At 33.4% G+C, this 14,268-nt stretch overlaps 2 protein-coding genes across 5 annotated transcripts in view; one reads left to right on the plus strand and one right to left on the minus strand.

Moving 5' to 3' along the window:
* Positions 1 to 14,268, plus strand: part of LOC149787391 (uncharacterized) — a 48,824-nt gene that overhangs the window by 14,244 nt on the left and 20,312 nt on the right. The window lies entirely within an intron of this gene.
* LOC149787392 (DNA-directed RNA polymerase II subunit RPB3-like) overlaps positions 1 to 14,268 on the minus strand; it is a 49,052-nt gene that overhangs the window by 1,231 nt on the left and 33,553 nt on the right. For all 3 annotated transcript variants that reach the window (XM_089977978.1, XM_089977979.1, XM_089977977.1), the window contains 2 exons: positions 7,247 to 7,415; positions 5,005 to 5,042 (listed from right to left, as the gene is read on the minus strand). In XM_089977978.1, coding sequence (XP_089834104.1) covers positions 5,005 to 5,042; positions 7,247 to 7,415 — 207 coding nt within the window. The remainder of the gene's footprint in view (positions 1 to 5,004; positions 5,043 to 7,246; positions 7,416 to 14,268) is intronic.

The following is a 14,268-nucleotide window of genomic DNA, read 5'->3' on the forward strand; positions in this document are numbered from 1 at the left end:
TTTTCCATCAAATTCTGTCAGGATTGTTGATCAGCTTTTGTCAGGTCATCCTTTAAATTTATTTTTGCTGTAAACAGTGGTCATCTTTGCTGTAACAGTGGTCATCTTTAATCTAACTGGTCATCTTTGATGGCAAACAGGAAAAAGTTTCAGAAATGTGGAAGAATTCAGATGCTTTCACTTAGATCAAATTTTGACGAGCTCTTTTTAAGTTCTTTAAAGTAAAAGATCTTTACACCAGAATGCTCCCTGGAAAATGTAATTAAAAATAGTACCTCATTTTTGAGAAGTTGTTAAAATCATTTCATTTCTAATAATGCTGGCCATACCTGATGGTCAATTGGCAGGATTTTAATATTTTGAGAGACCCTGATGTTTGCATGATGCTATTAAACTTAGTCAAAATTTTTTAAGTGGTTCTGAAGAAGTTAAAAATAACAAATGTTGACAGACAATGCACAAAGGACACAGGTATGACAAGATCACTTGGCCTTATGGTGTTTTATCTACAAAGTCCTTTTATGAGCATGTCCTTTATATGGAGGCAAATGGTAAGACAGGTTTCACTGAATAAAATAGACTAATGTTTTATCTGTCACTGTGTTTTGGTACTAATGTTTTTATGTATCTTGTGTTTCTGTTAAAAACAACTATTCAAAATGTTTCTTATCTCACTACTAGATCTCTTAAACCTGAAAACTGAACATGCATAAAATAAGCAAATACCAGAGACTGATATACCCTGCTTTTTAAATGGAAGTAGGGGAGTTAAGTTTTGTAAAGGGATGGGCTAAACACTGACACTGGAGGTCTCATCAAAATAAAGTTGCATGGGTCAAAATATGGTTCAAACATTGGGCAGCCACAACTAAACAATATAGAAAGCTGATACTCAAATATGCGTAAGTTATATCAATAGAAAGCTACAAATAAATTGTTCTTGCAATCCAAAAATAATATTTAGTTAAATTATTGTGTGGAAACAAAAGTTGGTTTTGGTTTGGATATTGTACTTTTGGAATATGTATATCATCAATTCACACTAATAATTAAAATGACTAATCCCACGTGCCAAAAAATCAGCCTGAATTAGTCTATAAAGAACACTATCCTTAGCAGCTATTAAAATAGGGAAAATTAATTCTGCCAGACCAGACAATACCAGCTTCTTAAAGTGCAATAAATAAATTAACAAATATATAAAATATAAAAAAAAGTTATCAGCTCTTTTTTTCCAATTTACCTCAGAAGTTCAGGAAGTGAAAATGGCCAAGTGGAGCTAGCACTTTTTTGAAAGGTGCACATCTGGATTAAGGCCAAGTTGTATACTCTATAACCCATATTACACCCATCAATCATACACCAAAATAATGGGAATTAAAGGTTCTTTGAACAATAAGATATACAAGGTCTTTTTTAAATAGCAAGTATAACCAGTGAATAAACCCAGGCAAATTCCTTTTCTTTAAAATTCTAACCTTATGCAAAATACAAAACTAGAGTGCAACCATTAAGGGAGTTACTGTGCAGAAATGAATGTGAGATGTATAGAGATGCATGGATAATAGGATGGATTGCTGGGCAGCAAGATACTGGGGACAATAAAGTCATCCATTTGTACTGCCACTTTAAAAACACTTAAAGCAGGCAACAACAAAATAATATCTGCTGAGTTCTTACTCAAACCTAGACCAGCAATTTATAACCTAGACCAGTAATTTATAACCTAGACCAGCAATTTATAACCTAGACCAGTAAGTTATAACCTAGACCAGTAATTTATAACCTAAACCAGTAATTTATAACCTAAACCAGTAATATATAACCTAGACCAGCAATTTATAACCTAGACCAGTAAGTTATAATCTAGACCAGTAATTTATAACCTAAACCAGTAATATATAACCTAGCCCAGCAATTTATAACCTAGACCAGTAATTTATAACCTGAACCAGTAATATATAACCTAGACCAGTAATTTATAACCTAAACCAGTAATTTATAACCTAAACTGGTAATATATAACCTAGACCAGCAATTTATAACCTAGACCAGTAAGTTATAGCCTAGACCAGTAAGTTATAACCTAGACCAGTAATTTATAACCTAAACCAGTAATCTATAACCTAGACTAGTAATTTATAACATAGACCAGTAATTTATAATCTAGACCAGCAATTTATAACCTAGACCAGTAATTTATAACCTAAACCAGTAATTTATAACCTAAACCAGTAATATATAACCTAGACCAGTAATTTATAACCTAGACCAGTAATTTATAACCTAAACCAGTAATTTATAACCTAAACTAGTAATATATAACCTAGACCAGTAATTATAACCAAGACCAGTAATTTACAACCTAAACCCGTAATTTATAACCTAAACCAGTAATATATAACCTAGACCAGTAATTTATAACCTAGACCAGTAATTTATAACCTAGACCAGTAATTTATAACCTAGACCAGTAATTTATAACTTAAATACTGCCATTATATAAAATTTAAAAAAATTTCAGCAAAATTGTTTCAGTGGTATGCAGCTAACCCATTTACAAAATCAGGACATGTGAAAAGTATAAATATTGCAATATCATAAGCAGAATAAAATAAACCTGACCTTTGGCTGATGGTGGCATCAACTTCTGCTAAAATGAGATTCCATTAAATCGCTAACCAATCTGACTATCAGCTGGAATGAGTCATTACATCATCAGGGGGCCAGATAAGATGTCTGACTGAGTGTGGCAAATAAAGAGACTTTACTTTCATAACATACACATATTCAAGTCTTTATGATTTTCATCCAATTTTCATGAAATTTTCACAACTTGCATGCAAGTCTTCTTTCAATCAAGAAACTTTTCCAAAGAAGAAAATGGCTTTAATTAAACCACCTATAATGTAACAGATGAATGAGTATTTACAAATTTGTTGTCAAATATGCACAGGTTGAAGAACATAGACTCCTCTGATGAAATACATAAAGAAAAGGGTAAACAGATATGAAATATCCATAAAATGGGGATGAAATGGCCATTTATTCAGATATGGAATACCCACAGAATGGGTATGAAACAGCCATTTTAACAGATATGAAATACCCAAAGAATGGGTACGAAATACCAATAGAAACAGGTATGAAATACACAAAAAAGGGTATAAAATAGCTATTTAAACAGATATGAAATATCCATAAAATGGGGATGAAATAGCCATTTATTCAGATATGGAATACCCACAGAATGGGTATGAAACAGCCATTTTAACAGATATGAAATATCCAAAGAATGGGTACAAAATACCAATAGAAACAGGTATGAAATACACAAAAAAAGGGTATAAAATAGCCATTTAAACAGATATGAAATACCCATAGAATGGGTATGAAATACCCAAAGAATGGGTACGAAATACCAATAGAAACAGGTATGAAATACACAAAGAAATCAGTATGAAATAGCCATTTTAACAGATATGAAATACCCATAGAATGGGTATGAAAGACACAAAACAGGTAATAAAATACTACAAGAAAAAGTATATGTTGGTGAATGAATTTTGCAAGAAAGACCCACATCAAAAAGTGCCCAAACAGAAAAAATGCAGTCAATTTACAGAAAGCCACAAATTGCACAAGTTTCAAAGGTCTTGTAAAATTTTAGTGACATTATCATTATCTTGGACGGGACTACTATTGCAATTGTAAGATTATGTAACAAGTTTTCTTTGTCATCATTTAATGTCGCAACCATGCCATTTTATATCCAATCTGAGATCATAGCGTTATGATACACCTAGGTAAAAGTGAAGTTATGTAGATGACATTATCATAGCATTATGATACACCTAGGTAAAAGTGAAGTCATGTAGATGACATTATCATAGCGTTATGATACACCTAGGTAAAAGTGAAGTCATGTAGATGACATTATCATAGCGTTATGATACACCTAGGTAAAAGTGAAGTCATGTAGATGACATTATCATAGCGTTATGATACACCTAGGTAAAAGTGAAGTCATGTAGATGACATTATCATAGCGTTATGATACACCTAGGTAAAAGTGAAGTCATGTAGATGACATTATCATAGCGTTATGATACACCTAGGTAAAAGTGAAGTCATGTAGATGACATTATCATAGCATTATGATACACCTAGGTAAAAGTGAAGTCATGTAGATGACATTATCATAGCGTTATGATACACCTAGGTAAAAGTGAAGTCATGTAGATGACATTATCATAGTGTTATGATACACCTAGGTAAAAGTGAAGTCACGTAGATGACATTATCATAGCGTTATGATACACCTAGGTAAAAGTGAAGTCACGTAGATGACATTATCATAGCGTTATGATACACCTAGGTAAAAGTGAAGTCATGTAGATGACATTACCACAGCCTTATGATACACCTAGGTAAAAGTGAAGTCATGTAGATGACATTACCATATCGTTATGATACACCTAGGTAAAAGTGAAGTCATGTAGATGACATTATCATAGCGTTATGATACACCTAGGTAAAAGTGAAGTCATGTAGATGACATTACCATATCATTATGATACACCTAGGTAAAAGTGAAGTCATGTAGATGACATTATCATAGCATTCTGAACCGTATATTCATTCTACAGAAGAAGTCTACCTGAAATAAAGGTTAATTTCTACAAGAGTTTTGTTTAAAAATCTTAGAAAAAGTGGTAAATGAAGACAGATAATTTCATAGTACAGGTGACCTTTAAGCCAAGTTACTTGACAAATACTAAGCATAAATGAAATGTTCAAATAACTTGTGTATTAAAGGACCATTGCTATATTAAAGAAACACTGCTATTTCCTCTAACACTTGCATGTTAAAACATCTGCTGTCAAAACGCCTTTAATGACTATAAAATATATTGAAGAATTAAAATTAATGAAGGTGCATAGAGGGATTCATGCTGTTACATTTTCTGTGTTAAGTTATTGTGAAATTTTATATCAACTTACCTGTATCTTCATCCAACTCTGTAAACTCACTCTTAGGCCTGGAACAAATCAAGATATGACCGCCAGATGTCACTTAATGTGATGAAATATAATACTTACAAAACATATACCTTATTTGTCATGAATTTACAAAGTAAATACCTTATTTGTCATGAATTTACAAAATATATACTGTATTTGTCATGAATTTACAAAGTAAATACCTTATTTGTCATGAATTTACAAAATATATACCTTATTTGTCATGAATTTACAAAGTAAATACCTTATTTGTCATGAATTTACAAAATATATACCTTATTTGTCATGAATTTACAAAGTAAATACCCTATTTGTCATGAATTAGAATACATAAAAAAATATCCACCTCATTTTGTCATGAATTAAAATATATAAAAATATCTACACTATTGACCATGAATTGGAATAGATACAAAATATCAACATTATAGCCTACTTTGAGTTACACTGACTGATTAAGCCTGCAGAAGTTACACTGTCAAATCAAGCCTACTGGGAGTTACACTGACAAATTAAGGTTACTGGGAGTTATATTGACAAATCAAGCCTACTGGGTGTTACAAACAAATTAAGGTTACTGGGAGTTATACTGACAAATCAAGCCTACTGGGAGTTAAACTGACAAATTAAGGCTACTGGAAGTTACACTGATAAATTAAGGCTACTGGGAGTTATATTGACAAATCAAGCCTACTGGAAGTTACACTGACAAATTAAGGCAACTGGGAGTTATACTGACAAATCAAGCCTACTGGGAGTTAAACTGACAAATTAAGGCTACTGGAAGTTACACTGACAAATTAGGGCTACTGGGAGTTATTTTGTCAAATCAAGCCTACTGGAAGTTACACTGACAAATTAAGGCTACTGGGAGTTATACTGACAAATCAAGCCTACTGGGAGTTACACTGACAAATTAAGGCTACTGGGAGTTATATTAACAAATCAAGCCTACTGGGAGTTAAACTGACAAATTAAGGCTACTGGAAGTTACACTGACAAATTAAGGCTACTGGGAGTTAAACTGACAAATTAAGGTTACTGGAAGTTAAACTGACAAATTAAGGCTACCGGGAGTTAAACTGACAAATTAAGGCTACTGGAAGTTACACTGACAAATTAAGGCTACTGGGAGTTACACTGACAAATCAAGCCTACTGGGAGTTAAACTGACAAATTAAGGCTACTGGAAGTTACACTGACAAATTAGGGCCACTGGGAGTTATATTGACAAATCAAGCCTACTGGAAGTTACACTGACAAATTAAGGCTACTGGGAGTTATATTGACAAATCAAGCCTACTGGGAGTTACACTGACAAATTAAGGCTACTGGGAGTTATATTAACAAATCAAGCCTACTGGGAGTTAAACTGACAAAATAAGGCTACTGGAAGTTACAATGACAAATTAAGGCTACTGGGAGTTAAACTGACAAATTAAGGCTACTGGGAGTTAAACTGACAAATTAAGGCTACTGGGAGTTACACTGACAAATTAAGGCTACTGGGAGTTATAATGACAAATTAAGGCTACTGGGAGTTATAATGACAAATTAAGGCTACTGGGAGTTATATTGACAAATCAAGCCTACTGGGAGTTATAATGACAGCAACCTGAGTATCAAGAGTGTAATCAAGATAAAAATATTACAACTACACAATGCTTCACAAGACATCTTCAGCTACAACCAATGCCTTGTATGTGAAATACTTAATTTGCACGGTCACTACTGACACGTGCATGACAGCTTAATGTAGCATGAATCCATTATTTGGTTAGCAAATACCAGGCCCTTGCAAGTCAGTGACAATTTAAATCATGATTTCTATACAGGATATGTGATGGGGGAAAAATGAGAATAGATGCTGAGGCGAGGTGAACATTGAATACAGGTGACTGTAAGGGCTGGTGATACTGTACAAATGTATGACAGTTTACATATTTCCCAGCTGTTACCTAAAGACAAGTGAACATGGTGTAGAGCTACTTGAGATCAATGCATAAGAACTGAACACCAATGATGTCAAAACAGATGACTTCATTTTTGCAATTCTGAGTCCAATATGTTTCACAAATAGAATGGCTATTTTGTGCACCATTTTCAAACATTACCATAAAATATTTAGCTGCAGTCTCTATGTGAGGACCTTACAAATCATCAGGAGTTGTCTGAATATTATTAATAATTAATACTGTAATATTAATTTTGCAAAACTTACCATTCTTCTGGTTTTGGGAACAGGGTGTGCCTAAAGGCATTGTCAGGATCATACTCAAATGCAACACCGCATGTGGGATTCCATTTAGCATGCTCTTTTGCAAAGCCTTTCCTTGCATATGCCTTCACTTTCAGCTCTTGGCCTTTACGAAGCTTCACAATCAAAATATCTGATAAAAATGAAAGAACTCCTATTAATCTGAGTTAACAATGTACAAAATAACTGTCATCCTGCATTGGTCACATCATTTCAAGTAATTTGACTACAAAATAACTCATCCTGCAGTGCTTATATCATTTTAATCAGTTTGACTATAAAATAACTCATCCTACAGTGAATATATAATTACAATCAACCTGACTAAAAAATAACTCATCCTGCAGTGCTTATATAATCAACCTGACTACAAAATAACTCATCCTGCAGTGCTTATATCATTTTAATCAACCTGACTACAAAATAACTCATCCTGCAATGCTTATATCATTTTAATCAATCTGACTATAAAATAACTCGTCCTGCAGTGCTTATATCATTTCAATCAACCTAACTATAGAATAACTCATCTTACAGTGCTTACATCATTTCAATCAATTTGACTACAAAATAACTCATCCTACAATGCTTATATCATTTTAATCAATCTGACTATAAAATAACTCGTCCTGCAGTGCTTATATCATTTCAATCAATTTGACTCCAAAATAACTGTCATCATGCAGTGCTTATATAATCAACCTGACTACAAAATAACTCATCCTGCAGTGCTTATATCATTTTAATCAACCTGACTACACAATAACTCATCCTACAGCGCTTTTATAATTACAATCAACCGGACTAAAAAATAACTCATCCTGCAGTGCTTATATAATCAACCTGACTACAAAATAACTCATCCTGCAGTGCTTATATCATTTTAATCAATCTGACTATAAAATAACTCGTCCTGCAGTGCTTATATCATTTCAATCAATTTGACTCCAAAATAACTGTCATCATGCAGTGCTTATATAATCAACCTGACTACAAAATAACTCATCCTGCAGTGCTTATATCATTTTAATCAATCTGACTATAAAATAACTCATCCTACAGCGCTTTTATAATTACAATCAACCGGACTAAAAAATAACTCATCCTGCAGTGCTTATATAATCAACCTGACTACAAAATAACTCATCCTGCAGTGCTTATATCATTTTAATCAATCTGACTATAAAATAACTCATCCTGCAGTGCTTATATCATTTTAATCAACCTGACTACAAAATAACTCATCCTGCAGTGCTTATATCATTTTAATCAACCTGACTACAAAATAACTCATTCTACAGTGCTTATATCATTTCAATCAACCTGACTACAAAATAACTCATCCTGCAGTGCTTATATCATTTCAATCAACCTGACTACAAAATAACTCATCCTGTAGTGCTTATATCATTTCAATCAACCTGACTACAAAATAACTCATTCTACAGTGCTTATATCATTTCAATCAACCTGACTACAAAATAACTCATCCTGCAGTGCTTATATCATTTCAATCAACCTGACTACAAAATAACTCATCCTGTAGTGCTTATATCATTTCAATCAACCTGACTACAAAAAAACTCATCCTACAGTGCTTATATCATCCTGACTACAAAATAACTCATCCTACAGTGCTTATATCATTGCAATCAACCTGACTACAAAATAACTCATCCTGCAGTGCTTATATCATTTAAATCAGTTTGACTACAAAATAACTCATCCTGCAGTGCTTATATAATTACAATCAACGTGACTACAAAATAACTCATCCTGCAGTGCTTATATAATTACAATCAACGTGACTACAAAATAACTCATCCTGCAGTGCTTATATCATTTCAATCAACCTGACTACAAAATAACTCATTCTACAGTGCTTATATCATTTGAATCAACCTGACTACAAAATAACTCATCATGCAGTGCTTATATCATTTCAACCAACCTGACTACAAAAAAACTCATCCTACATTGCTTATATCATCCTGACTACAAAATAACTCATCCTACAGTGCTTATATCATTTCAATCAACCTGACTACAAAATAACTCATCCTGCAGTGCTTATATCATTTTAATCAGTTTGACTACAAAATAACTCATCCTGCAGTGCTTATATCATTTCAATCAACCTGACTACAAAATAACTCATCCTGCAGTGCTTATATCATTTCAATCAACCTGACTACAAAATAACTCGTCCTGCAGTGCTTATATCATTTCAATCAACCTGACTACAAAAAAACTCATCCTACAGTGCTTATATCATCCTGAATACAAAATAACTCATCCTACAGTGCTTATACCATTTCAATCAACCTGACTACAAAATAACTCATCCTGCAGTGCTTGTATCATTTTAATCAGTTTGACTATAAAATAACTCATCTTACAGTGCTTATATCATTTCAATCAACCTGACTACAAAATAACTCATCCTGCAGTGCTTATATCATTTCAATCAACCTAACTACAAAATAACTCATCCTGCAGTGCTTATATCATTTTAATCAGTTTGACTACAAAATAACTCATCCTGCAGTGCTTATATAATTACAATCAACCTGACTACAAAATAACTCATCCTGCAGTGCTTATATCATTTCAATCAACCTGACTACAAAATAACTCATCCTGTAGTGCTTATATCATTTCAATCAACCTGACTACAAAATAACTCATCCTACAATGCTTATATCATTTTAATCAATTTGACTATAAAATAACTCGTCCTGCAGTATTTATCATCATTTCAATCAATTTTACTCCAAAATAACTGCCATTCTGCATTGCTTATATAATCAACCTGACTACAAAATAACTCATCCTGCAGTGCTTATATAATTACAATCAACCTGACTACAAAATAAATCATCCTACAGTGCTTATATCATTTCAATCAACCTGACTACAAAATAACTCATCCTGCAGTGCTTATATCATTTCAATCAACCTGACTACAAAAAAACTCATCCTACAGTGCTTATATCATCCTGACTACAAAATAACTCATCCTACAGTGCTTATATCATTCTAATCAATTTGACTACAAAATAACTCATCCTGCAGTGCTTATATCATTTCAATCAATTTGACTCCAAAATAACTGTCATCCTGCATTGCTTATATAATCAACCTGACTACAAAATAACTCATCCTGCAGTGCTTATATAATTACAATCATCCTGACTACAAAATAAATCATCCTACAGTGCTTATATCATTTCAATCAACCTGACTACAAAATAACTCGTCCTGCAGTATTTATCATCATTTCAATCAATTTTACTCCAAAATAACTGTCATTCTGCATTGCTTATATAATCAACCTGACTACAAAATAACTCATCCTGCAGTGCTTATATAACTACAATCAACCTGACTACAAAATAACTCATCCTGTAGTGCTTATATCATTTCAATCAACCTGACTATAAAATAACTCATCCTGCAGTGCTTATATCATTTCAATCAACCTGACTACAAAATAACTCATCCTGCAGTGCTTATATCATTTCAATCAACCTGACTACAAAAAACTCATCCTAGAGTGCTTATATCATCCTGACTATAAAATAACTCATCCTACACTGCTTATATCATTTCAATCAACCTGACTACAAAATAACTCATCCTACAGTGCTTATATCACTTCAATCAATTTGACTATAAAATAACTCGTCCTACAGTGCTTATGTAATTACAATCAACCGGACTACAAAATAACTCATCCTGCAGTGCTTATATCATTTCAATCAACCTGACTACAAAATAACTCGTCCTGCAGTGCTTATATCATTTCAATCAACCTGACTACAAAATAACTCGTCCTGCAGTGCTTATATCATTTCAATCAACCTGACTACAAAAAACCTCATCCTACATTGCTTATATCATCCTGACTACAAAATAACTCATCCTACAGTGCTTATATCATTTCAATCAACCTGACTACAAAATAACTCATCCTGCAGTGCTTATATCATTTTAATCAGTTTGACTACAAAATAACTCATCCTGCAGTGCTTATATCATTTCAATCAACCTGACTACAAAATAACTCGTCCTGCAGTGCTTATATCATTTCAATCAACCTGACTACAAAATAACTCGTCCTGCAGTGCTTATATCATTTCAATCAACCTGACTATAAAAAAACTCATCCTACAGTGCTTATATCATCCTGAATACAAAATAACTCATCCTACAGTGCTTATACCATTTCAATCAACCTGACTACAAAAAAAACTCATCCTGCAGTGCTTATATCATTTTAATCAATTTGACTACAAAAAATAACTCATCCTGCAGTGCTTATATCATTTTAATCAATTTGACTACAAAATAACTCATCCTACAATGCTTATATAATTTTAATCAATTTGACTACAAAATAACTCATCCTACAGTGCTTATATCATTTTAATCAACCTGACTACAAAATAACTCATCCTACAGTGCTTATATCATTTCAATCAACCTGACAACAAAATAACTCAACCTACAGTGCTTATATCATTTTAATCAACCTGACTACAAAATAACTCATCCTGCCATGCTTATATCATTTTAATCAATTTGACTATAAAATAACTGTCATCCTGCAGTGCTTATATCATTTCAATCCATTTGACTACAAAAAATTGTCATCCTGCAGTCATTTCAATCAATTGACATAATTTCTGACATATACATCCAGTAGGGGCCCCGAGTGGCTGAGTGGTCTAAAGTGCTGTCCGTTACGGATCACTGCCATCTCACCTCTGTCTGCATGGGTTCAAGTCTCGGATCTGGCCAATGTGGGTATATGAAAAAGCTTGCCAGTAGCTTCTCGTGGGTCAGAGGTTCTTTCCTGGGTTTTCCCGGGTTCTTCCTCCACCATTAATACTGGCCACCATGTATAGCCTATCATGTGCTGAAAAATGGCGCTAAACCCTACAACAACAACAACATACATCCAGTAAGACAATATATCTACTTATCTATTTACAAAATACAGAGTCAGAAAAAGGGGTCAGAATTCTATCCAAATGTCTTCAAGAAAAGTGTAAATGTACAATCAGGCCACCTGTGTGGTAAAATGATTCTAAAATGTACAATTAGGCATATAAACATGTTAAAAATACTCTGAAATGTACATACAGACCATATTTATGTGTTAAAAAGACTTTAAAATTTACAATTAGGCCATATGCATGTGTAGCAAAAAGACTAAAACATACAATTAGGCCATATACATGAGTAGTGTGTGTGTGATTTGGACTTTTAACGTAGCTTTAACAATTTTTCAGTCAGATCGCTTAGATGTCTGCAGTGTGGCAGTTTATAGTGATGTCTAGCACTGGGGCATCATGCCGCAGACATGTAGTCACATTACACTGACACAAGTCCTAACACTAACCTCTTAATGCTGAGCGCCAAGCGAGGCAGCTGTTTGTACCATTTTTGTATGTCTTTGGTATGACTCTGCCTGGGATCAAACCCACAACCTCCTGCATACGAGGCTTACGCTCTAACCTAGCTGTGTAGTAAAAAGACTAAACTGTACAATTAGGCCATATACATGTGTAGTAAAAGAACTAAAATGTACAATTAGGCCATATACATGTGTAGTAAAAGGACTAAAATGTACAATTAGGCCACATACATGTGTTGTAAAAGAACTAAAATGTACAATTAGGCCATATACATGTGTAGTAAAAGAACTAAAATGTACAATTAGGCCATATACATGTGTAGTAAAAGGACTAAAATGTACAATTAGGCCATATACATGTGCGATAAAAAGACTAAAATTTTATTTTTGTGTATGTCAAAGTGCAATTTGATAAATAATCCTAAGGTAATGAAAGGGAAACAACTCTGAAAAGATTTGCCAGGAAACAATCACATACTTATCTGCAGAAGTAAGCAAACCTACAAAATCTGTATTTCTAAACAACCAGTTTACAAAAACTTTTATTTAAAAAAAAATTCACAATGATTTTAATAGCAAGTTAAATCCATTATTGAAAAGCATTATTTGAATTCTGCTGCAAAATCCCACATCAAGGCCCAGAGAATTACAACTGAAACACTATTACAGTACTCTTTTTAAAAATTTGCACAAGATATTCAAAATATATTAAAAGGAAACATGGCAAAAAAAAATATCAAATACATGTACTTAAATCATTGGCATTAGGTCTGGTTTTGAGAGTAACAAAATCCTTTATATACTCATGTGTTATGGAAATCCATCCAAGGGTCAGAATTTGTAAGCAGGAAAAAGATTTTGCCAACTTCCTGTCAACATGATCTCTCCCTGAGGACAGGTATTGCCAAATCCCTGCTGACATGATCTCTCCCTGAGGGTGGACTTTGCAAAATTAATGCAGACATCTCTTCGAGGGTGGGCTTTGCCAAATTCCTGCTGAAATGATTTCTTCTTGAGGGTGGGCTTTGCTGAATTCTTGCCAACATGATCCCTACCTGAGGGTGTTGTTTACCAAATTCCTGCTGACATGATCTCTCTTTAAGGGTGGGCTTTGCTGAATTCCTACTAACATGATCTCTCTCTGAGATTGGGCTTTACCAAATTCCTGCTGACATGATCTCACCCTGAGGGAAGGATTTCCAGAATTCCTGCCAACATGATTACTCTGTGAGGGTGGGCTTTGTAAAGTTCCTGCCAACATTATCTCTGTTATGGCTGTCTTTCTCTATCCTATACCAATACATATGATATAGTATTTTCCTCTTCTTCCCAAGTAGTCAGATGTTTACAACAACAAGATAGCAAACCATCAATACAGATGCAGACATAAATACAGAACAATATCCAAGATATTTAACGTCATTTCATTATCATGAGAGAGAGAGACTAAAATGTTAGGTGAATTTCATTGTCATGAGAGAGACGGACTAAAACGTTAGGTGAATTTCATTGTAAACTAAAATATTAATCTAACTCTTAAGTATGTACATATCAGAAAGAAAAC

This window comes from Sinohyriopsis cumingii, chromosome 12 (genome assembly GCF_028554795.1).
Source record: "Sinohyriopsis cumingii isolate HCF-2022 chromosome 12, ASM2855479v2, whole genome shotgun sequence".
NCBI lineage: Eukaryota > Metazoa > Mollusca > Bivalvia > Unionida > Unionidae > Sinohyriopsis > Sinohyriopsis cumingii.